This window comes from Anneissia japonica, unplaced genomic scaffold (assembly GCF_011630105.1).
Source record: "Anneissia japonica isolate Jap-2015-1 unplaced genomic scaffold, ASM1163010v1 scaffold699_len907043_cov185, whole genome shotgun sequence".
Taxonomy (NCBI): Eukaryota; Metazoa; Echinodermata; class Crinoidea; order Comatulida; family Comatulidae; genus Anneissia; species Anneissia japonica.
In genome coordinates this window covers 52820-80302 of record NW_022722982.1, presented here as the reverse complement: position 1 = coordinate 80302, position 27483 = coordinate 52820, and the positions used below count along the sequence as shown (strand labels likewise).

The following is a 27483-nucleotide window of genomic DNA, read 5'->3' as shown; positions in this document are numbered from 1 at the left end:
TGTCATAGTAGTTTAATTATTATTTCTTAATTTAATATTATTAAATTATTAATCAACAGTTATGTAATACAATATAACACATTTTTCTTTATTTAAATTTGTATATATATATATTCCTATTCCTATTAATCTTATTATTTAATTTAATTTGTATATATATAGGTATAAATATGAATTGAAGTATTTTTTAAACTAATTGAGTGTGCAATGTATTTTATTATAACTTAAATTATTAGATTCGTTTTAATATTTTTTTATCAATTGTAATACAAACATTTTTAGCTGCTTGCTACCGTTTTGTATGTTTTTTTAAATACCGTAATAAAAATAAATAAATAAAGATTAAGTAGTTGTTCATGATGACCATAATGATGATGATAGTAATGATTATGATGATGATGGTGGTGGTGGTGGTGATAAGTATGATGATGATTGATGATTATGATCATAAATAAACCAAAAATATGATATTTATATGATATTTTATCAACAGCACAAGCTGGCTCATCATTTCTCAGGCTTAATGAATGTCTTAAAGAAACAGGTCGAGTTTGTAACACTTGATGATACAGATGGATGCAAAGAATGCAAAGTTGACTAGTCCAAGTGTTTTTCTGTGGAAGTGAAACACCCGAACAATTAACTGAACCAAAAACATATATAATAGTAACACATCATCAAAACATGGATCAAAGAGTTTGCATTCCCTCATTTCATGATACGGGTTTTATGCCAAAAAGAATGGAAGAGTTTAACTTGAATGCACTTACCAACGAAGAAGATTTTGTGGCAACATTTATAAATAATAATCCAAAGTACCATGTTTCAGTTAAAAAAAAAAATCTACAATCTTGTTTAAAGCATAAACAAAAAGCAATAGCGGGGAATTCAGTTCCATCAAAAAGGACCAGATCATCACTAGACACTTCACTCACCGAAAAAGCTAAAACCACATTTTTTTTCTGTGACCCAGAATCCAACCCTTCATGTCCAGGAGAAGTAGTTCAAGGAGATAAGAACTCAGGAAAAGCTGCAACTAAGCAGATAACAAAACATGCAGAGGAAAGTGCATTAACCTTAAACGACATTGAATAGAATACAGTATGGTTGAACCCGTTTTCATGCTATCTCAATTTTATAACAGGTATTGTGACGGAGTAGCTGAACTTGATTCTAACAACAGTATAAATTCAAAGAAGAAACTTAATAGAACCCGATTTAAGAATAAACTTATAGAATCATGTGGCTTATATGATGAAGTTGATGATAAAGGACATGTCTACTTGAGTTTCCGGAAAGGTAGTCTAGCAAAAGCCAGTCAGAAGCCAGATGATGAAATACTTATTCTTGCAAAAACTGGAAGTATATGTCGGCGAGATAATTTTTTTGAAAGCGAACCTCATTTTCAAGGTGTATTCAATGATGACAGCTGCCGCCAAACATCTACAAACTCTTTGGACTGCTTCTACTGGATATGATAATTTGTGGACCATACACCACTCGCAATTAGCTATTAGCTATTAGCAGATGATGTTAGAGGCCCCGTAGTACATGACTTGTGTCAATTGATGAAGTTAAATGGTATCAAGAATTACAACAATGAAGAAAACTACATTCGACATATATGTGATATTACTGGTGCAGTGTATCCCACAAGATTGCCACCTGTCAATTTGATAATTTAACCCTTTCACTGCGTGTACCCGGTAATACCGGGTATAAACACATATTGTTGAATTGCGCGTACCCGGTACTACCGGGTATGTAGAAAAAATATTGTTAAAAATCAGGAAGAGGTTCTGCGCCCTCTATAGTTTTTTTCTATGAACTATAATTAACCTTTTATTGGAAAAAAGTGTTTTCGAGTGGTTAGGCGCAAAATGGCGGGTGCACGGCCTCAAAACAGACGGTACAATGTCGACGAAGCTATGGACCAGATCTTTGCAGATACGGATAGTGAAGATAACTTTGAATTGGATGATTCTTGCATTTCTTTTCCCCCCAGTCGACTATGATAGTGACGACAGTGAGTCTAAGGACGAAAACGATGATTCTCTCAACTTGGGAGGCCCTGCACAGGGTCAAGGTGGCAATGCCTTGTCCGCAGATTTCCTTTCCACATTTCACACAATAGAACAGGCTAATTTTTATAGTTCTAAAATAAAGTAACCGTATGATGTTTGCAACGATGCATTTATATTTATAACCTGGATTATATAAAGCATAAATAAAAACGTATGGCAAAAAGTACATCTAACAGTGATTTTCTGCAAAATTTTATATTTTCACAATTTTGAAGAAAAACTTTGATTATTTGCGGTTTTGGAATAAAACGATCAAACTAACTCATTTTTGTTTTTGTTTTTATTCATCTTGTGTGTCTGCATCATTATAAAGTAAAAAAAAAAACATTCCATAAAAATTTCATTGAGAAAAATTGAGTTTTTTATTAAAATTTGAGAAAAAACAGAAATTCAAAATGGCAACTTTGAGGTCACATGACTACCTAATTATGCAAAATACCAAATATCAATGTTCCTCGCGTAGGCCAACCTATTGCTCGCCCCCAACACAAAAAGAATTTCGAAATAACCTCTTTTAGTATTTTTTTTGGAATTATTTTAAAAATTAACTTTTTTCGTTAAAATAAGTCCCAGCACAGGGGGTGCATATACCTACAGCAGTGAAAGGGTTAAACGAACAATAAAAAGCTAACAATGCAACAGAAGATTTCAATGGAACTGGTTTTAGTGTTGCTTGCCATAAGTGAAGAAAATCCAGATACTTACTGTATATTGAGCACCCTACAATCACAAAGGATTCAACTAGACACAGGGAACTTCCAAGTTCTTACACCAATATTGCGCCAGCATTTCTAACAACCAAAAAACTATTGAGGCCTAACGTTCCCGATAGCCATATTTTGCTTCAAATAACAATATGGATGCTATCATTAAGGATGAACTTAAATGGTTGGATGAAACATCTGAAACAATGTGACCGTCGTGGGCAGAACATCATTCATGTCATCTTAATAAACGTGAAGATACTAAATGTATAGGTCAGATGTTGTCGTTATGGAAAATTGTAATATATTATCGTTATCTTCAGTTTTAATACAGTACCCACACCGCACATATAAACTATTCTTAACTGTACATTTCTATGTACAGCGCCACCTATAGTAAAAAATAAACGATTCTAGAAAATGGTAGATTGCTGTATAGTTGTGTTGTTCATATACACGTGAAAGTTTACATTCATACATACTTTATTGAGTTCACCATACACTACAAATTGGCGACGAGTATAAAGGTAAAATTATAAGTATACTAGGAGATCAATATGCCGACTATCAGACATCTAGAAGCCTACGATAATACAGAGGATTGGAACTCTTACGCCGAGAGGCTAGAATCCTTTGTTGATGCAAATGACATCGACCCTGAAAAACGTGTTGCTACGCTACTGACAGTGATCAGCGCAAAGACGTACAGCATATTAAAAGATCTGTGCACGCCCGACATACCCAAAAATAAAACGTATGAGGAGTTATGTGAACTACTCAATAAGCATTTTTCACCAAAACATCTAGTAATTTCAGAGCGTTTTCACTTCTATAAACGAAATCAAAACAATACCAACTACCTGGTAGACCTGAGGCATTTAACTAAACATTGCATTATGGTGGGGAAAGATTGGAAGATATATTTGAAACACTTCCGATAATATATGATATGATAATATATGATATGATAATATATGATATGATTTTGAAGGTGCAAAAGCTGCACGATGAACAATGAACAGTAAAAAATATACTGATTGCACCACCTGCTGCACCTCAACAGGTAGTAGCACCAACTGTAACCATGGCAACAACATCAGCGGTAAGCCTGAAATTATCACCATATTGGCCGAACCACCCAGCACTTTGGTTTACACAGGTAGAAGCGCAGTTTATCACCAGTAACATTACTGTTGATGCTATGAAATATGCCCATGTCGTTGGCTCTTTACAGCCACAGATCGCAGCAGAGGTTAGAGATCTACTAATGAACACTCCTGCAGTGGGCCCATATGTCCAATTAAAGACTGAATTCATAAGGCGGACATCCGACTCTGAGCATAAACGTTTGAGTCAGCTGCTCACATCCGAGGAACTGGGAGATAGGAAGCCATCCCAATTGTTAAGGAAAATGTACCAACTGTTAGGAGATCGAGAGTTGGAACAACAGGTAATGAAACAATTGTTTTTACAACGCTTGCCAACGAACGTGCAACTTATCTTGGCACCATCCAAAGATGATTTGGATGCAGCTGGCCTCGCAAAACTAGTTGATACGCTTATGGAAGTATCAACCCAACAGACTGTTGCAACAGTTCACCAACAGCCCTCCATAGACACTGGGTCATTACTTCCACAAATTAACCAACTCTCCCAGGATGTTAAATCTCTCCTATCCGACCGACAGCATTTGGGGTACAGGGAGGTACGTCGCTGCAATTCAATAAATATTGGGCTACGCCGGACTTTCCAGTGGATTTTTATTATTGCTGACGTTACACATGCCAATATTGGTGCTGATTTTCTAAGTCATTTTAATCTTTTGCCATCTTCGTCACAGGTGTTTAATTGACAGGAATACTTCTTTAGTTGTTAATGGGATGTTTTCTTCTATGCCTGCACTTAGCCCGATTTATGCGCTACCAACCACAGCCTTATCGTCACGTTTCACGAATATTCTTTTGAAGTAGGCCTATCCCTCTATTGTCAAACCTCACCAAAAGAATACACCAATACACCATAGTGTCAGGCATTACATTGTAACAAACGGCCCACCCACTGTAGCTCGCCCTTGTTAATTACCACCTGATCATTAAAAAATCGCCAAGGATGAGTCCAACACATGCTGAACCTCGGGATTATTAGACCCTCAGGAAGCAATTGGGCGTCGCTATTACACATGGTCCCCAGGAAATAACCCGGCGACTGGTGTCCTTGTGGGGATTATAGGGCACTAAACCGTGTAACTGTCCCTGATCAATATCCTGTCCCTCACATTCAGGATTTTACTGCAAACCTTCATGGAACATCAACGTTTTCCAAAACTGACTTAGTGAGAGCATACCACCAAATCCCAATAGCAGAAGAGGACATTTGTAAAACAGCCATCGCCACACCATTTGGATTATATGAATTTACGCAAATGCCATTTGGTTTGCGCAACGCCGCAAAGACATTTCAGAGGTTTATCGACGAAGTTTGTCGCGGTCTTGATTTTGTGTACGCTTACATCGACATTACATCCTTGTTGCAAGCAAAAATGCTACTGAGCACCTTACACAATTGTTTGATCGTCTCAAGGAATACGGTATTGTCATCAACCCTTCGAATATTTGTTTGGTAAATCTGAGTTAGAATTTCTTGGACACTCTGTTTCAGCGACAGGAATTCAACTGCTTCAATTAAGAGTTACTGCTATTTGTGACTTTTCTCAGCCAACATCATTCACGAAATTACGTGAGTTTCTTGGTCTCATTAATATTTATCGACGTTTTATTCCTAAATGTTCTCATATTGTCCGTCTGCTCACTGACATGTTATGTACTAAAGGTATGACAAAAAAGTCACAAAAACAGCTTAACTGGACTGAGGATGCAATCAAAGCTTTCATTGACATTAAGGAAGCACTCGCAAATCCACGTTGCTATTACACCCAAAACCAGAGGCACAATTAATGTATGTCCCTTGACCGACGCTTCAGATACCACAGTAGGGTCAGTATTGCAACAATATCACAACAATGATTGGCAACCACTTGCGTTCTTTTCCAAACGTCTACAACTTGAGTAAACCAAATACAGTGCTTTTGGAAGCGAACTTCTCGCAATTTACCTTTTAATTCACCATTTCCAACATTTTGTGGAAGGACAACAATTCCACATTTTGACTGACCACAAACCGCTTACTTACGCTTTGAACAATGCCACAAATCGTCATTCTCCACGCGAAATTCGCCATCTTGATTTTATTGCGCAATTTACCTGTGATATTCGACATATCAAGGGCATTGACAATTGTGCTGCTGACGCACTTTTCTGAGTATTTTCTTTATCAACCCACAATTCATTGATCGATTTCTCAGTTATCCCTAAAGCACAATCAATAGACAATGAATTGAAAAAGTTACGGAGTGACAATCATCTTCATCGCTAGTTTGGCAGGATTTGCCAGTGCCAACAGCCGACACAGTTATTACACATCTACTAGTAAGCCTGGACCATTTATTCCATTAGAATTTCGACAAACTATATTTAATGCCCTTCATTCATTATCACATCCCGAAATTAAGGCTACTCAGCGCTTGCTGTCTGAACACTGCGTTTGGTCCAACATCAATAAAGATGTATGCAATTGGGAGAAATGTTTAGATTGTCAATATTCAAAAATCTATCATACTGCACCATTATCAACGCACGCACGCTTTCAACACATCCACATTGATTTAGTCAGACCTTTGCCATATTCTAATGGATTTACATATATTCTTACGTGTATTGACCGTTTTACTTGCTGGCCTGAGGCAATCCACAAGAAATGGTAGTTAAAGCTTTTTACGACCACTGGATTTGTAGATTTGGGACGCCATCTATTGTGACTACGAACTGTGGTGCACAGTTTAGTACATTTACTGAACTTTTGAGAACAAAAAGGATAAGAACATCATCCTATCATCCAATGGCCAACGGTCTTATTGGGCATTTCCATCGGCAACTTAAAACCTCATTAAAGGCTAAACGAGCATCGAATAATTGGTCCGAACACCTTTCAACTGTTCTACTGGGAATTCGTACTACTGTGAAGGAAGATTTTGGACACACTTGCTGAAAGACTGTACGGTAAATCGTTAACCCTCCCAGACGAATTTTTTACATCAGATATATCTACTTTGGACCTTACTAATTATATCGACCGATTAAGGCACACTATTCAGGACATACAACCAACAACCACACATTACAAAAATACAACCATTATATACCCAATGATTTAAACACTTGCACTCATGTTTTTGTACGCAAAGACGCAGTCAGAAAGCCATTAGATCCACCTTATACTGGACCATTTTGTGTCATATCAAGAACACCTTTTAAGCTTGATCTAGGGAATCGACAGGACAATATTTCGATTGACCGTTTAAAATGTGCATATTTGGACACTCATATTTTGTTAATTTTATTTTGCTAACTCACTGGAAGGGGGCTACTGTAGCAGTTTCATACTACTATTATCAAACATGGTGTATGTTCTTTTTAGAGAATTTTCACTTTATTTTAACTTAATTATTTAACCATCTTTGTCTATAAAGTCCAACGACCTCATATATCTTCACATGGCAAGGTCGTTTAGACAGCTACCTATACCTTTCCAGTAAAGATAATAAATATTGATTAAGCAGTCTGCATTTTCGGAATGTGGTCACTCCCCTGGCATTAAATAAGGCCACTGTAATTCTTAATTCCTACCCTGCAAAAACTAGGATGTTAAATTTTTAATTCTTTACTGGTGTTGAAAATTTTTGATTCCATCGGTGTTAAAATAAACACCTGTGGTGTTAAAATAACACCCACTTACTGTAGCATAGGCTACTCGTAAAGCTGACAACATACTTGATTCCAAAATCTGGTGTTTGTGAAAAAGTCACATGAATGCAACGCTCCCATTGGATGGAAGTTGTCACGGGTTGTTGGGTGAAAGCAAAGAGTATACTCTTTAGTGAAAGCAAAAGGCAGCCATCTTTTTTAACAGTGGCGATAGAGGCATGCTGTCTTTTAACTACTGGAGAGCTGGCAGATCCGAAGGAACCTTTGAACTGGTCATCACAAATTGCAGGGGAATTTCGCCAATTCTCCCAAGAAAGTTGAACTTCAGTATGCCTGTTATTATCCCAGGTATCTAACTGGTTTTCAACTGGTCCAACTGGAAATTCAACTGGTACAACTGGAATTTCAACTGAGTAGAACTGGTCTCCCGAACTGGTTTAACTGGTCCAACTGGCCTATCGAACTGGTCCAATTGGTAGTACCAACTGGTTGAACTGGTCCAACTGGTCTATTCAATAGGTCCAGTTGGTCCAACTGGTCTACCCCAATAGGTCCAGTTGGTCCAATTAGTCTACCTAATGGGTCCAGTTGGTCCAACTGGTCTACCCAATAGGTCCAGTTGGTCCAAGTGGTCTAGCCAATAGGTCTAGTTGGTCCAACTGGTCTACCCATCGGGTTCGGTTGGTCCAACTGGTCTACCCTTTAGGTCCAGTTGGTCCATGGTCTACCCAAGGTCCAGTTGGTTCAACTGGTCTACCCAATAGGTCCAGTTGGTCCAACTGGTCTGCCCAATAGGTCCAGTTGGTTCAATGGTCTCCCAATAGGTCCAGTTGGTTCAACAGGTTTACACAATTTTAGTTAAACATTTGCAACGCTGGTAATACTTGTCAACTGGGCTAATTAGTCTATCTCTATGCATTTATTTAATTGATTTTATCATCTTAAACAAATTGCGGTTTTCTCCTCGACAAGGGGGGGGGGGAGGAGGACCTACCTGTCCCAACTGTGCCAATTAGTCTATCTCAATTTAATCGATTTTATTCCCTACCATACACATCCATTTAACAATGATTTGGGGTTGAGAGCAAAATAATGTTATCTATCAGACAGATAACCTGTTACTAGAGAACCAGGAAGTATCTCGAATTGCACTCAATTCTGATTGGTCACTTCAGTTGAGTACTATGTTTTTGAATTCATGATGGTGGACTTAAGTCAGTTTATACATTCTTGGAAGGTAGTTTAGCAGTATTATCCACTATGGAGGTAAGAGGTTTGTTTTATTATTCAGTTAATGTGGGTTACTACTATAGGGTATGGCATTAATAGGCATGATATAGTTAGTAGTGAGTTGGGGTAGTAAGAAAGACTAGAGAGACCTAGCCTAGCATATTTGTGCATAATGCATAGTCATAGGCATAGACAGTTCACACAGCTCTCTCTCTATCTATGCCAGCTATCCTCAGTGAGGACATAGATAGGCTAGGCTAGCGTAGCCTTAGGGATATGGCCATATAGTGCCTCTGTTGGCCTAGCTAAACTGTAGCCTTGCCTCATAGCCTGTTTAGTTATGAGAATGGTAATTAGGCCATGTTCTCATAATTATTATAATATAGGCTATCAAGTGCATGCTTTATTGAAATAAAGTTGGTAGGGCCTGGCCTAACCGGGGTGGGGTTAAAGGCTAGTATAGCAATTATTTGCTGAAAGTTAATGTATGTAAAAAACCGAAAACTCCACTGATTAATCTCAGATAAGAAAGTATAATACATACTCCAATTAATGAAATACACGCCATCGTGTTGGGATTCAATATTTCGACATTAATTATGTCATCATCATTCCTGATGATGTATTTCAATACTTGGAGTATGTATTATACTTTCTTAATGTATGTAATCATTAATATAAATGGTGACTTTTATTTCAGAATGTCTCTACTAATGTTAAAACTCAATCAAGTGTGGACGTGGTGTAGGGAAACTGATAATTCACTTTTGAAATAAAAAACTGCTAGTCTCTTACTTATCTTAGCTATTGTACATTATGCATATCATACTAATACATTAATTTCGAAGGGATATACTGTACACATTTAAAATTTTATTTGTTAAGATACATTTAATATAATTTAATTCGTTTTCCTAGACATATATCACCTTAATTAAGATTATTTTAAAAATAAAAAATTGAGCATAGGTACAGGTATTTCAATTGACAAAAGGCCATTTACCCCTGCCCCTTAATTTCTTATAATTGGCCTGTATAGTCTGATTTTTTATTCATTTTTATTTTTTCAAAAAAGGGTTTTAAAATGTCCAGCACAATGAAATGCATATTCTCTGTTTTACATTCTTGGCATGTTTTTTTCATGTTTAAAAGCGCATAGAGGTTTCCATAATATGTGCTCTATATTGTTAGCCATTATTATTCTTATTTCAGATTTGGTTATTGTTATATCTTTCAGCAAGTGTAAAACTCTGAAAAAAGCCAATGTGATTCAATATTTCAAGCTTGATTAGTTCAACTGCAGAATTCATACTATCTGATCTTTTAGCAAGAATTTTAATTTAGCTTGCTACCATCGGACATGAAAAAGCATCATTGTGGACAGCTGCTTCAATATACAAAGAATGCTGGTTTATGCATGCTAATTACACACAAGATTCTTGTGATTATTGTCTATAGAATAAGCTTGAATTTGAGGTACAGTATTGTGTAGCAGAAGTTTTTAATTAAAGAAATTATAGTTTGTATATCTTAAACTCAGTGTGTTTAGTAGTGTAGTACAGCAGTTGTTAAGGGTATTGATTGCTTCGAATGTTTACTGTGATGGTGAGTTCAACAGTCCATCTGTGACAGGGGTTCTCAACTAGGCCTAGGCTAGACCTATAAAAATGGTTCATTGAATAAACACTGAATAAATTTTACACAACCTTGGCATTACCTTACAGACGCGTGTGAATGCTTTTTATCTCGGTAGGAATAACTTGGGAGATCGCTCGGTTACAATTTGTTACTTTTTGTTAAATTTAACTTCACGTGTGAATCGGGTATTAGTCTACAGGAGTTGATTAAAGCCATTGTTATTTTACAAAAAGGATCTGGCACCAATTGAAAACCATTTGGAACTTGGATCAATTGAAGACCAGTTGGGATTGGGACCAGTTGGAACTGACACCAGTTGAAGACAGTTGAATTTACTGTGGAGATAAATTTAAATTTATCTCCACGGGTAAATGGAATCTTAACAATTTACCAGATGAGATAGATAAAGACGCCCTTAAATGTATGAGTAATGTGGGGGATGAATTAACGTCAGTTGAAGATAAGCTAATGTTGAGAGGTTCACGATTAGTAATTCCTCGAAGTTTACAAACACAGGTTGTTGAACTAGCTCATGAGGGTCACCAGGGCCAAGTTAAAACTAAACAACTATTACGCTCTAAAGACTATAATACTCATGAACCGCTAAGAATGACCAAGCTCCCTGGAGCACCCTGGGAAACTTTAAGTCTTGACTTCTGTCACGTTGGAAACGAATATGTACTAATGGTAATTGATGATTATTCAAGACATCCGTTAGCTGAAATAGTTCCCTCAACTTCAGCAAACACCGTAATTCCCACATTAGATAAGAAATGACTAGAAATTTAGTAAATTCGCTCAGTACATGGGATTTAAACATAAGAAAATTACACCTCTTTCGCCAGAAGTTAACGGCGAGGCAGAAAGATTCATGAAAAAGTTTTACACACATCCCAACATTGGAAGCAAGACATGTTTGCTTTCCTACAAAATTATAGAGTGATCCCTCATTGCACCACAGGTTTTCCACCTGCTATTGTCCTTTTGGGGAGGGAAATTATTTATATAGACCTACGCGTTGCAGAGACATGATTTTTAAGAAAAATCACGGTAAGCATTAAATTTCATGCAAAAAGTTGTATTAGAGGGAATATAAAGACCAAAGCGTTACAGAGATATGGAGAATTCTTGTTTTAAAAAAAAAAGATATGCATTTGGTTGCACAGTAATCATTGATTATGATGAGGATGATGTCCCAGTATTTTGTATTCTGAAGGCTTTCATAGTCCTTGATTATATAAAGTATTTCATTCTCCAAGGCACCAGAAAAAAAGTATATTTGATGAGCATCTTTTACATTGTATCCTGGAAATTAATGATATAGAGCATGCTGTATCAAAGATTCTTAAAGCTCTTCAGGCAAGTCCTTTACCCAAATTTTACCGTATGCAACAAGATATCTGGAAAAAGAACATGTTATGGTTGTGTGGAACAAATTCATTGAAGAAACAGCAATATACTACTATGGGAAGTGGCTTTTATTTGACCAATCTTACCAATATCGAGAAGGACTAGTATATATAAATTCTATTGAAAAAATACTGGAAAATTTGGATGAAGAATTTGTCTCAGTAGCAATGCTGGTTCAGATCATTAAAAGAAGGAAATAAAGCAACCAATAGAGGGCTTGATCATATTGCAATGCACTGCTGCTAATATAATTGCCAAAATACAGATAAAAATGGCTAACTAAAATAAAAAATAATGTTTATTTTGATATTATTTATCACTTCTGGGTTTTAAGTATTCACTTCCTGGTTCATATATTGTCAATAAATAGTGTACTGTATATATATTTTTTAATGCAGATGCATAGGAAACATTGATTTCTGATTCATTGATAAATTCCTTACAATATGTGATACCAAAAACACAACATTTAAAAAAAAAAATTGTGTTTATCATAAATGGCATGAAAAAGATGAAAAAAAAAAAACATGAATAAAGATAAAATACGAAACATCAGAATTCCAAATTTAAATTAACTTGTTCAATCAATTTTCCTGTTTATACAGTTTTTGGTAGGCTCAACTACTCTTGTGAAAGTTTTTTTTTTTATAAGATGTAGGATATAACATGCTTGGGTCTACATATTCAATTTTGAATTGAACCCAAATGTTATAAATCAGTATTGGATTGAATATGCTTTGCATTGCATTAAATTTGTAGATGCTTTGAATTAGGCAAAGAATTTGAAAATAAAATGTAGGTTTACCATGCTAATTGGGTCTACATATTAAATTTTGAATTTAACTCGCTGTTATGAATCAGTATTGGATTGAATATACTTTGCATTGCTTTGAATTAGGCAAAGAATTGGAAAATAAAATGTAAGATTTACCATGTTTTGATCTACATATTAAATTTTGAATTGAACTCGCTGTTATGAATCAGTATTGGATTGAATATACTTTGCATTGCTTTGAATGGCAAAGAATTAGAAAATAAAATGTAGGATTTATCATGCTTGGGTCTACATATTAAATTTTTAATTGAACTCACTGAATGAATCAGTATTGGATTGAATATACTTCGTATTGCTTTGAATTGGGCAAAGAATTGGAAAATAAGAGAAATAAATTTGGAAGTTGAAAATGTATTGAATGTATTTTATGATTTGTGTGTTCTCAAAATTAATGTTTTCATCACACACAAATCGCATGTTCACAATTTTAACACTTTTTAAAGAACATGTTCTGCTCACATTAATGTGTTTAAAACCTGAACACTTATAGTGTTCAACTGTCAAAAACTATGTGTACCAAATATGAACACCAGTGTGTCAATGTGGTGTTCAAATGGTGTTCTTGATTTGGACATCCAATGTTTTAGAGTGTAGTAAGAATTAGAATCAAGATTTTACTGATATCATAAAATTAGGGAGAGCATACAGAATTCGGTGAGTTAGTTATCTTCCGAAATATTGTATTTTTAATTGAAATGTAGGCAACAGCAGAGAAAAGAAAATCACAAGTTAAGATAAGGAGGGTCGATCCACGTGGGTTCATCTCTGGCATAAAAAATGCTAAAGGAGGAGCCAATAGAAAGTTTAGAGATATTGTTTTGGAAGGTTTTGAACGCTTTAGTCGAGATATATTATCGGCAGAGATGAACTTACTGGATCCGACGTCAAAAGCAATAAATTCGACCGTATAACCAGATTCCATGATGTCCGAAGTTAGGGGGCAATACTTTTTTGTTTTGAATGTGTGTGCAGAGTCAATGCCCGTTTCAAAAGGAACAGTCAATTCGAAGATAAGAAGTTTCTTGAGGTTCTTCCAAAAAATGCAAAGGTCTGGAATTAAATTTGTGGGGGAACACTCAACAGGGATGGTGGTGAAATGGGGACATCGGTTCTGGAAACAAGGTCAGAACGAATATCTGGGGGAAGAGGAAGGGCTCCAAGGCCCTCATTAGCAATTTTGACAATATATTTTAAAATATTTATGTCTCCATGTGAGATGGCCCTTGTCCAGGGATCGCTTACAGAAGTTTACGATGATAGAGAGTATCCCGGTTCCCGCAAGCCTTACAGTTCTCATAAATTTTCATACCCCATCTTTTTAGATTAACCCTATTATTAAGAGTGTCACCGAAAGCATTGACCATGAATTTAAGTACTCTAAGTAGGTAACAAGATGAGATTGTTTTAAGATCCAGGAACCATCTCAACTGAGGTACCTGTTGCTAGCATTTAGAATGCTTATGCTTTGTTGCCCTATATAGGTATGTGATGTATCTCAGTAGTTTGCACAGCTACTATTTTATTATTAACTTGATATGAAGCTTTAATTGTTAAAGGTATTAAAGTATATCAAACATATAATACCAGTTTGAGAACTATAATTGATTTTAGTTTAGGTGCATTTAAAGCACTTTTTTTTAAAGCTATTTCAATTGATTTGTAATTGTTTGTTTAGAACAGATTTTGAAATCCTGTTGAATCTGTATATTGTCGTCGTAATGTAACCAATGCATATTATTGCTTTGCTTTATTAAGTAACTCATAACTATACTGTTTTATAAGACTTAAAATTCATAGCTAATGCTCTATTTATGTAATAAATATGGAACTCTTTGTATTAAAGACGAGCTGTAGCATATGGCTACGGAAACAGGAACATCGAGTGCTGTGTGTGAACTTTCGACTCGCTTCCCTCCCAAAAACTGGACAGTACAATAAATGAATATTTAAATATTTAATTTTGAAACGTGGCTTCATGACCGACATGAAAAGCTGGACAATGAAAAATCAGGTAAGAAATATAACTTGACCATTTTCCTATGAGCAGTTGGGTTTAACTTCAACTTCCAGATATAAATTGTAAAGTGAATAGATTGTGTGATTCTTATAAATAATGTGCACACTTAAGTAAGTAAGATTAGTAATTGTCATTATGTATTTGATTGTCTGCAACAAAACATATTTTGCTAAAATCTACTGGTTTAATCCTCGTCCTAAACACTCCAATGCATACTCCTATGATTGATAGGTTTTGTTTTCTCACAAACCTAAAAATCGCTCTCCTCACATTAAACTAAAGGTTTCCTGATGTCTTTAATTAATATGCCTATTCAATACAGTTATTGTATGCAAATAATGAAATAATAGATACCTGAATCGATGATGACCACTATTGTATAATGTGTATCAGATATTTACCATACAATGAACATTTAATATGTGCAATAAATCATATAGTTTTTAATGTATGATGACAGATAGCTAGCATGCAGGCAAGTTTATAGAATTTGCAGTAATGTCCACAATTTTTTTCATAATTTGGCATATATTTATTACACTACAGTAATATGTGTTTCATTAATGTCGATTATTTAATTTTCATCTACAGACACCGGTGCGGCAGGGCAATCAACATATGGACAAATCTGATCCAAAAGCGGAAGGAGTTTCCAAAGAAGTAGATTCATGATCATGATTCTGATGGAATGGTAAATTCTGGGAAGTAAGATTAAATAATTCATTGACTGACTGTCCCTATCAGTCAATGAATTATTTAATTTAGAAAGTAAGATTAAATAATTCATTGACTGATAGGGACAGACAACCGAGCAGCCATTCCGTGGCAAAACAATATAACTTGAATTTTCATTTTTGGAGAAAAATATCTATATAGACATTGTGATATTAGCATTATTCACAGATAATGTTTTGCCTCAGAAACATGTCAGGCTTGGTATTGTTGGAGTGCGACATATTTTTGGAATTGATCATGTTTGGGGCAATCATATGCATTATCTAGCTTGTTTATACATCGCTGTTAAGATTATTGATATGAAAACACCAATAACCAGTTGGTTTTGTCTTGGCAAACTGCATCATCTCAAAACAATTTTTGAATACCATCCCGACGCAAAACAACATATTTTTATCATAGATACGTTGATATTCCCCGTAATCTTGCAGTTACTTTGTTTTGCCAAAAACGGAAAATCACTACATTTTAAATTTTGTGCTTTATGGCCGGGAGGTTCTACCCATTTCAATTCATATTGATTTAAAAAATGAAGACAAACTGGCCTTACAGAAAAGCATATGATTGAAGTGTCATTTAATACATTCATTACAAATCATAAGGATGAAATCATGGATAAGAGGTGGACAGGATAAGAGGTGGAATCACAACCCTCTAAATGGCATCTGCCGTGATGTAAATGAGGTTTCATCAGAATAGCCTGATTGGAAGCAGTTGCTTGATTTATTTGGACTTCAATGACGTTTGCTTTAAATTTCGAGGTTGCCCTGGGGTTGAATGTGAATATTCGCAAGTCACTTGCTAGGTGCAACATATCAAATCCAGAAAAGCTGACAAGCGATTTCATGGTTGCGCTGTTTGAAAGGGATACGCATGTCAATTCTTCTTTTACTGGTGCCAAAAACAGCAAGGAGTCCAAACCAGCCCTCGATACACACAAGATGAATGTTATTGTTATTCTCCATTTTTTTTCAATTCCGATTCATATCTTTTGTATTTTAGTTGAGCACATTGAGCTTGAAATGTCCAAATCGAATAGTTTGTTGTAATAAAATTTTGGCAAATGTAACTGTGACCCAGTGTGTTTTACTTCTCAGTTCAATGTACGTTATGACCGATCATGTTCAGAAAAAGCGGCACTATTGTACCTACAAGAATTATCAAGGCCTGCATTTTTCTCAGACATGCAATGTTCTTATTAAATGTGCAAACAAACTTGTATTTCCATATATTTTTATGTATATGTGGGAGGGTTTATGTTGTGTTGGATAAAATATTTTTTCTGCTGATAGCTACAGTGACAAGCAGTCCTTTCATGAATGAAGAGGCTTTCAATAACCATTCAAAAAAGCCTTCAATTTTTTGTTTCACATTGAATTGCAACCATCCCAGCTTTTTGCCTGTGAAGTACAATAAGGTACAAATAAAATCCCATTTCAGAATAATTAATTAATTTAATTTCAAACAACTCATTATAAGCCTGTCTCTTTGCAACCCATAAAGCAATTGTTCTGGAATTTCATGCCACAGCATAATTTATTTATATAAGCTAGCTATTCTGCCTTCACAGAGAATTTTATGCAACTTTTGCAAAAATCTAACAGCTGAGCATTTAATTCCTCATGTGCCATTTCTTGCCAATCCATTGGTAAATACCATTGGGTTCCTCTCGTTTGTGTGTGTTAGTGTATATACAGTGTAGTGTTTAACAGTGTTATGGTATTCGTAAATCACTTACTCTATAAACTGCATCACAAACAAAAATTCCCTGAGTGTCTTGGGGTGTGTTCTAATATTATGATGGATTTTGCTTTTATTTCATTAAACTCTTCACCAAAAAATATATTAGTATCTTGTCAAACGTACTTTTTGTTAGTTTATGGCTCTTGAGCACTTTTTAAAATTTTATAATATAATTAGGCAAAAACACTTTTTTTTTTCTCTACATGTACTTTGGCATGCATGAATTCAAATTCATTAACTATAATGTTTTTTAAATGTATTTTAGTATCAGGGCCTATATAATAATAAAGTTATATTTATATGGCGCATATTGCACATTGCCCTTATGCGCTTTATATTTTTAATATATTACAATAAAATAATATTTGTATTTCCTTGGTTAGCCTATATTATTTCTAACTATAAAATAAAATAAAAATAATAATAATAATAATATATTTAAAATTAGCAGCATATTTGAAACCATTTATATTTCGACACCCCATATTTTTAAAATGTGGGTAAACATGCCTTTTCTACTTTATTTCAGTCATACACTGTAATTTCAGGTCAGGTATGAAAGTATTTTCATGGCCATTCCATTGTTATTTTGTTACTTTGTCACTATATCAAGTGTTATGTACCATGTGCCACCTACAGAGTGTAGCAAATTAAACAATATTCCTCATTTTGCAGTTGTGTTTATAATATTTTAAAAATTTCATTCAAAAAGAAAATATATTTTTGTTTGTGGATTATTTTGAAGATTTCAAAGGATTGGAGTGTATAATGATATAAATATTGTGGCATTGTAAAACCACCATAGTACAACCATGGTAATATTACCATGGTATAAATACTGTGGTAAAGTACCACAGTACAACACCATGGTAAAATTATCATAGTACTACCATGGTAATTGTGGTACTGCCACAGTATGTTTACCATGGTTGTATTATGGTACTTTTACCATGGTAGAATTTGTGGTGAAAGTCAGAAATATTATGGTACTTTTACCATGTTACAATACAGTATACCATGGTAAAATTATGGTAGAACTGTGGTACTTCCATGGTAAATCCTTGGTAAAAATACTGCCTTCATCTGTCAATTTACCATCCTGTGGTAGTACCATAGTAAAAGTACCATAGTAGAGCTCCTTTCACATCTATTCAGGTTCAGGTTCCGTTTCCAGTTCCGGTGGCGGTTAAGAAATCAGACTTCTATTCTTATAACGCTGAAGACGTATTTTTATTCACATCGTGGCCGGGTCCGGCATCCGGAATGAGTCGGTCCTGGAGCGAATTTTTTTTACCGGACTTTTGAAACCTGAAGACTTCTGACCAATCAGAATTCTTCACACACCATAGTCAACCATTTTGTATCACATCAGGTATTCATATTATTTGTCCAAAACATGGAAGGAACCAAAATCTAGACTATTATGTAGGTGTGACATAGCATGGGATTTATTACGAAACATCGTAGGCCTAGATAGCGGTGCCAATCGGCGATTTTTAGTTTAAATAAATGTGATAATTATTAACACAGAGATATATAATTATTTAGGCCCCTAAATTATATATTATTACCTAGGCCTAGACTTCGAAGCAGGGTCCAGGTCTATATAGTATTTGTTGTACTATCTAGCATCGTCATGTAGCCTATACATTACTGTATTCGTTAATAATGTTACGTTGCCAAAAATATTCCTAGATACAATATTTTAAAGACTCCATTACATTGTCATTACATGTTTACAGTACTTACTGTACGAACATTTCGAACTCCAACAGTCTGCTCCCGAGGAGTAAATTATTAATATTATTATTAAACTATAGACTATAGTAATAAAATAATAACATTATTTATTGTAAATTTTAGGTGTTCCTGTGAGAAATGTAGTGTAATGCCAACAACTGAGGAGTGTTTATGCTGTATGGAAATTTTGAAAATTAAAGATAAATTCGTTGAAGATGCCCCAGCTATTGTTGATGGAAATATGAAATGCATTACACAGCATCCTGGATTTAGATCTATCTGCCTTGACATATGGGCATTACAACTGGCCTATGACGAAATTCCAAAGAAAGGCAAGAGAGAAGGGACCACACATGAGTAAGCTATTTATTTAGAAATTTAGAAATTTTGTAAAATGGATATGGGGATACAGAGGAAAACATCAGCGTACTGTAATACCTGCATGTGCCATTATAATTCTGTCTCATCAATGCCAGATTTAATGCACATTTTTGTCCAGGCAAATATATTTACATTCAGGATACACTGTAATACATTTTAAATTTCCATCAAAGCTTTTAAAAATTCCCATGGAGCATAAGCACTCTTTATATGATGTAGTTATGCTACATTTCTCGCAGAAAATACTACTAGGTTGTGTCATTACATACTGACTTATTGTCAATGTAACTGACAAAGCAAACTATATTGGAAGTACATGTGTACAATAAAAAATAAACTACATTATTTAAACTAGTGATATTGAATGAGAAATAGTGGGGCCACTTTCCAACGATTAGTTGATCAGATCCTTCATGGCTTAGATGATTTCGCTAGGGCATATATAGATGATATCATTATTTTTGACAATGACTCGACATCACACATGCAACATATCGATGAGGTTTTCAATCGATTAAAAAGTGGGGGCCTCACTATCAAGCCTACAAAATGTCATTTCGGGAGACAACATGTCACATATTTAGGATATGTAATTGGAAATGGTAATGTAAAACCTAACCCGGACAAAGTAGAGGCAGTTAGAAATTACCCCAGACCAGTTACTAAGAAGGATGTTAGGTTTAGTTAATTATTACAGGAGTATGATTCCTCAGATGGCTGAGATAGCAAAGCCCCTCACAGAGGCAACCCATAAATCTGAGCCTAACAATATAAATTGGAACAAGGATAGGGAAATTGCCTTTAATGTGTTGAAAAACAAGTTAATTTCGGATCCACTGTTGAGAAGTCCCTGCTTCAATAAACCATTTATTTTACAAGCAGATGCGTCAAATGTTGGATTAGGGGCGGTGCTTAGTCAAATTAATGAGCAAAACGTTGAACAACCAGTGGCATATATTAGCAGAAAGTTGCTACCTAGGGAGGAGAAATACTCCATAATGGAAAAAGAATGTTTAAGTATTGTATGGGCAATACAAAAATTCCACATGTGTTTATATGGTTTCCCATTTTTAATTCAAACTGACCATCAGCCTTTGCGATGGATTGAAAAAATGAAATTGACTAACAACCGCATCGCAAGATGGAGTTTAATACTCCAACAGTATGACTTCACCATACAGTACCAGAAGGGGAGTCACAATGCAAACGCGGACGCCCTATCGCGTATATAGTTACTCAACCGCATATTTAGATACGATTGCATTGAAACTTAGATTTTAGAATATTTTTTTTGCCTACTTTTCTTGTTTTTGTGGCTATGTCACTCCACATGTATTTGGAAATATGTTCTAGTATTGACAAATTTATATTTCATTATGTTTAAGATTAATGTGAGTTTTCACAATTACCATGTTATGTTTTAAATAGCAGGTTATTTTGTATACTGTATGGAACGTCACTTTTTCATGTAAATTACTTTCCATGCTTGCCCTCGATATCATGGTAAAGGCCAAATTTCCGTCCACAGATCTCCAGTTAAGAGGACCTATACTATATTATAAATACATACCAGTCCTGAACTGTGGATACATATCATGAGATGATGTGATTGTCAACAAACTTCGATACAAGAAGGTTAATTCCACCACCTTTTCCTTGCTTTCGTTTTTTTTTTCATTACTGCATTTGTACTGACGAAATATTTACTGGCAAAATGAACAATGCTACAGTATTTGGTAAACTCGTAGGAAGGAGACAGATGACTGGAAGCATTAAGTAATGAATATTTGTTACATATTGAAAGAACATCGGTTTTGGATTATGAATTTTGGAATACACCACAAGGAACGCAGGGATTGGGTAATTACCCAGGCAACAAGTGGAGCGAAAGGCAGGTGTACCAAACAGTTCCGGTATCAAGACGTAACAGGAAACGGTGCGATGTAAGGCACTTATGGGCGAATACCAGTAAACAACACTATCCAGTGTTAATAACGGCGGAGTACAGCAATAAAGAATAATTAACATTATTGTTTTTACGGTGGCTGTTTAGCATCGACATGTCAACCAGACGAACAAGTGCTATGGATAATGAACTACAACAAACTCTTTTTAACAATATTTTCGATTTACGTTCGAAACGCGGACAATGAACAACCACTAAATCTTTTCAACTTTATTTTTAATTTACTTTTGATTAACTGTGTGGACAATGAACTGAAACATACTTTTTCATTTACTATGACTTTGATTTTTCTGAACAGTATAGATTATGACTAGAAAATGAGCATGAAGTAAGTATGTACGTATATATATTGGAGGTACCTTGAGCACGGACCTCGCCGAAAGATACGATCATTCACTTTAAAGAAAGGGGGATATGTGACGTAGCATGGGATTTATCTCATGGTTCAGTAGGGGTTATTCATGAATTTGCTATTTCTAATCATTGGCCAGGCATACAGGTCAATGACATTGCTCTATTTGATATATTATCATTCCATTGATTTGATGACCAGGACCAGTTAATGAATGAGAAGAAATTGTAAGGGAACCGAAAGGATGTGGTTAAATAGGAATGTAGATCTAATGCTGGGAATTTTCTTTATTAGTATGCTTTGAGAAGAGGGAAGGCAGTTATCACTTGGACACCTAAGTGCGAATAACTCCAACCAAGTGGGACTTAGGTTGTAATCATATGTGTTCACAGAAATAACAGCCAAGTGGGACTTGGGCTTTGCTTTACGTTATATGAATTTTACTACATTTTTGAAGATTAAATAGCATAGAACATTACGCTACCGTGTATGTATATATCATTCTGTTTGCTTCCGGACCGGACTATTGGACTTCGTCACAGTAGGTTACTAAGGCAGAGGTCTACAACTCGCCATCGGTAGACCACATAAATCATAGGCCTAATGTAAGCTGTTTTGTATTATGAACTTAAAGAAACTTATGAATAATAGTACGAAAAAAATGTAATTAAAAGAAGATTTCCAGAACGGAAAATGCAGTAGATTTTAACAGAATCAACAAAAACTGGACGAGGAACCGGAAATGAAAACGGCGCCTGAACTGGAACCTGAATAGGTGTGAAAGGCGCTTAATACTATAGTATATTTTTGTAAGGGCTGCACAGTGGTAAAAAATACTACCTAACGAAGACGACCAGTCAAATAGAAAACTGGCAAATACTCGACAAAACAAAATGGCTGCATAGTTACCGCGATACACGCTGCTTAATCAAGACTGCTTCGGCTTGTTATGGCAGTATGGGTTTTTCGTAAAAAATGTTTTCCATCCAGTTTTTTAATTTTCTGAAATTTAATCTAAATTATATTAACGCAAGTGTTGTTTCTAAACTGACCAATCGGCCATGTTTGTTTTGGTCACGTTGATAACTTAGCGCTGATTAATGCATTGTGGTAATTACGTTAATTACCACAATAAGTATATTTACGAACCAGTCAAATGAAAATAATAATCAACGAAAAATTGTAGTCAATGAAGTAAACCAGTCAAATAAGCCTAATATTGCTTTGCGCTGATTGGCTGTTCTGTATCTGGCGCTGCTTCAGAAGAAACAACTTCAGGAAAAAAAAAGGAAAAAACTTTGTGTCGCGCGCTCGCGGTGCAGTGCAGCTGGTTAATTTAAGATTCCAAAAAAAAAAAATAGAGGGAGCAGGCTGTATTTACCGAAGAAGAGGCGGCCATCGTGAATGGTACTGTGACAATCCTTTTTAGTATAACAAACGATACAGAGACTTCAAAAATGCAAAAAGCGCTGGCCACTGATGGATTTTTGACAAAATTAATGTAAAAATAATCATGACATTAGTGTAAAATATTTTTGTATTGTCTATAAATAATTTGTCTTGAAGTTTCAGACATACTTATCCGACTGAAGAAGGGATTAACAACAAAAGTAACTATTTTTGTAACCAACCCCCCCTGATCGTAACATCAACTTAGGAAATTCCATACCGTATATCTGGGCAGTCTCACCTGGGACAATCCGATAAACAGCAACAGTCTCATCTGCTACTCAAGGAAAATTCAAGGATGAGACATAGATACCTGGAATCGACCTAGGTCAGCTGAACACCAAACAGAAAAGGATAGCCCAACAGATGCTACAGAAGTAGTCAAATGATTTCTCTTGTGGCGACAAAGATATTGGATGTGTTGACAACTTACATATGGAAATCAATCTTAGAGACGGAAAACCTGTGCAAAAACATACGTCTGTACCAAGGCCTTTATACCAGGAAGTCAAAACATACATCCAAGATCTGATGAAAAGAGGATGGATATTACAAAATCAAAGTCTTCATTTTCTTCTCCTGTAGTATGCATCAGAAAAAAAAAATGGATCCCTCCCCTTGTGCATAGACTACCGGGAACTGAACAAGAAAACGGTTCCAGACAGGCAACCCATTCCCAGGGTTCAAGATGTTCTAGGTGGTCTTCGTGGCAAAGCATACCACCAAGGCTTCATGCACTCAATAGCCGTCACTGCATTTGTGACGCCGTGGGGGCTATATGAATGGATTCGCATACCTTTTGGCACAGGCGGCGTTCCAACAATGTATGGAAAATTCCTTTGAAGGAATGACAGGCAACTCTAGCAACAAGAATGGTGAACAGAACACTAAGAAGAAGATGGGTCAGATGAGTTCTAAACAGCAAATTATTTGGAAAATGGAACATCAACAATATTTGGACGAACTCATTAACAAATTACTTCAGCCACCGTACCCTGACTTCAATTTGCCTTATGTAGTACACACTGATGCCTCGCAAGAGGGTTTTGGTGCGGTGTTATACCAACATCAAGGAGGCAAACTACGAGTCATCGCTTATGGTTCTAGGTCACTATCACCAGCAGAAAGGAGTTACCAACTCCATTCTGGAAAGTTGAAGTTTCTGGCGTTGAAGTGGGCAGTCACCGATAAATTCCAGGACTACAGTATCTGTACCATGCTATTAACAACTTTACAGTATACAAATACAGGCCTGGAAAAGTCAATGAAAGCCAAATGACTCTCAAGAATGCTCTTACCAATGAAGGAATACATCTCTTCAGGCAATGATATCAGGTGTAGGAATACAGGAGGCATGTTTACACTGTATGGGTGAATCTGATCATCTGGTTGTTGCTGATGTACCCATGGAGGTATAATACCTCCATGATGTACCAAATATATCCTGCTAAATGCTCAGAGAAATGACAATGACATCTGTCGCATTATTAACTACAAAACTAAACAACGTCCACCAAACAGAGAAGAAAGGAATGGTGAAACTCCAGAAACAAGAAAACTTATGCGTGAATGGAAAAAGTTTGAACTTAAAGGTTGGGGGGGGGGTGTGTGGGGATGAGACAAGTGCCCTTATATTGCTTATTTAACCTTTCCTGAGTTTGGGTGGCCTGTAGCCACCCTAGGCCTTTTTCCACCCGGCCCTTTGCTACCCGGCCCTTTGCCACCCGGCCCTTTGCCACCCTATTGAACGTTGCCACCCCTGGGAATGTTGAATATTTATATTATCTTGGTGGGTTTTTTTTACACTGATTTGTACACTATAGCATTTCACGATAATTAGAAACAATTTTAGTGAAATAATAGGTTTTAAAAAGTGGACTTTTTGAAATTTGGTGGTCCAGGGGCAGAGGCCTGGAGGGGGTTTGTGACAAAAGCGACAAAGCAGCAAACACATAATTCATTAATATTTCATTTAAATTTTCATTAATTTGGGTGTTTTTGGGAAAAAGTAACGTTATTATGTTCTGTACATCTGCAGGCCTAAGTCTGAATAACAGAATAATAATAATATGTATAACTCATTATTTGAACTTGCCACCATATCGATTTTATTATATTTTGTATAGCAAGGATTGCCATTGAACACGACAGAGTTTTGGAAGAAATGGAGGTAGCTAGAGGAAGAAAAGGAAAATGAGAAGGAAGAAAATGCGACTAAAGGGATGACAAAGCAGGAGATAAAAGAAATTTTTAAGGAAGCAATGAACGAAACCATCTCGGAGTTGAAGGTAAAAGAATATGGATTTGTGAAGCATGTAATCTTCTATTATTTATTTTCAGTTTTAAAAATATGTCACTAACTCCGAAAAGGCTCAAGAGGGACTTATTGATTGAATTTTTATTGCAAAATTCCAAATACGTACAAAATATGAATTTAGCAGTGTAATCCGTCAGTTGCATTTAAATTGTATTTTCTTGCCTAATTAGTCCAATATAGACCTGAAGTTTCGGGAGCTGATTAGTTCGATGGATGTGGTGGTACCGGCACCCCAACAGCAACAACTAGCAGCACAATGCTTAGCACAATTGACAACAATACTGTAAGTGCCCTGTTACGAAACAGTACTTCATTATTAATTTTAATTGTGTTGATTAATGATTTTCGTTTCTTAGGAACAATACTAAATATTAATGTTGTCATTCTATTGTATCAATTTAGTTTGCTATTTGTTACGTAAAATACAATAATAAAAGTAATGTGCCTAATAATATCAATAATATTTAGTAATAATGATAAATATTAATATTAATACTACTACTAATAATAATAAAAATTATTATTATTATAAATTGGGCTTATTTATTTGGTATTATTGGGTTTATTTATTTGGGTATCCCTAACAAAGGACTTATCGAAGTTGTTGATGGCATTGTTTATTTTGAAGAGATAAGGCTGGCTAATAAAAAATTATAAAGGGTCTTTAATGAAATCTTAAATCTTGAATTTTATTGACAATGATTACGTTGCATTATAACACGTGAGTTCCTCTTGTAGATATCGTATGAGCTTCCAGGAATTGTGAAGAGGAGGGCGGACAGAATCGAGAGCGTGAACAAGTGTATCCGGTTTTTAGGGAATGTCCTTTTCTCTAAGGAGGAATTCCTAAACTCAACAATTTCCGGTACAAATGCACAAGGCGAAATAGTGAATAAATTAGACGAAAAGAAACTTGAAGCAACTGAAGGTACAAAATTGTTTAATTTATATTATTGGGCCACGTATAAATTGTCGATCTTGCAGACCGTTTGTTTTTTTCAACCTCAAGTTTCGTATGTATGGTTACAATGGTACAAAGTACACAATCTTGTGTTCACATTCAGACAAAAGCAACAATTCCAATAGCGTTTTCTATGGTTTCTGCACCCCGCTTTTGTGTAAGTTTTGCTAATTACGTAATCAAATAACTGTGCCATTGTTATTGTCACAATCTGAGAGTCTTTGATCATGTACAAAATTTTGAGGCATCCAATATACTATACGTGAAAATAAAGAAGTTGCATAATTAAATTTTTCATTCCTGATGATGAGATAATGTACGTCGAAACATTACGAAGATTTTGAATACATATAAGAATTATATTAGAAAATATCGAACTTATTACACTGAATAATAATCGTTATTTTCTTATAGACTACATTGCAAGAAGGTTTACGCAATTTGGTGGGGTAGCCAAGATTCGAGAAATTGTTGGGAAGCGATGCAGGGAGATTCAGCGCCTAGCTAGGGAAAAGTAACTTAGTAAAATAAGTATAATATAGTATCTAAATTAAATAAAAATAATATAAAGTATAACCATATATATAGTCTGTTACTGTAATTCCTGGCCCCGAAACCTAGACTCAGAAATACCGGGTTGGTGTCCGGCGGGGGATAGTTTTCACCATAGTTTAAGATTTACTTTAAATACAGTTATATTAAATAAATATTCGTTGTAAGTTACACAACGCTAGTCATTTGTCTTTCTTTTGTCTCAACTAACCAACAAAATATTAATGATAATAACTATTACTGGTGATGATAATGACGGTGATGATGATCATGCTAAGGAGCTATATAAATACAGTTTTATTATTATTATGATTATTAAATAAATATTTATTATAAGTTGAAGACCTTTGTCTTTCTTTTGTCTCAACTAACCAATAACCATGATGATGATAATAATAACGGCGGTGATGGTGGTGACCATGATGATAATTAACTATGGTGTTAGAGCTCTCATAAGTTGCACAACGTTTGACCTTTGCCTTGTCTTAACTAACCATATACAAAATACACCCTACATTGGTATCATCTTGTTTTTAGTAAAACATTGTG

General features: G+C 35.3%; 1 protein-coding gene across 1 annotated transcript; it reads left to right on the top strand.

The window, feature by feature from the left end:
- The first annotated feature begins 25235 nt into the window (after positions 1–25235).
- On the top strand, positions 25236–27107 carry LOC117112058. The gene is made up of 4 exons (XM_033255113.1): positions 25236–25392; positions 25592–25704; positions 26160–26349; positions 26797–27107. Exons 2-4 carry the CDS (start codon positions 25678–25680, stop codon positions 26898–26900), a joined length of 321 nt encoding a protein of 106 aa, XP_033111004.1. The 5' UTR covers positions 25236–25392; positions 25592–25677; the 3' UTR covers positions 26901–27107.
- The last annotated feature ends 376 nt before the right edge of the window (positions 27108–27483 follow it).

Excerpts from the sequence above, each read along its gene's own strand:
- LOC117112058 (XM_033255113.1), top strand. The coding sequence starts at position 25,678 with ATGCTTAGCACAATTGACAACAATACT. Across the intron at positions 25,705-26,159 it reads GCACAATTGACAACAATACT|ATATCGTATGAGCTTCCAGG; the intron begins GTAAGTGCCCTG and ends TTCCTCTTGTAG. Across the intron at positions 26,350-26,796 it reads GAAACTTGAAGCAACTGAAG|ACTACATTGCAAGAAGGTTT; the intron begins GTACAAAATTGT and ends ATTTTCTTATAG.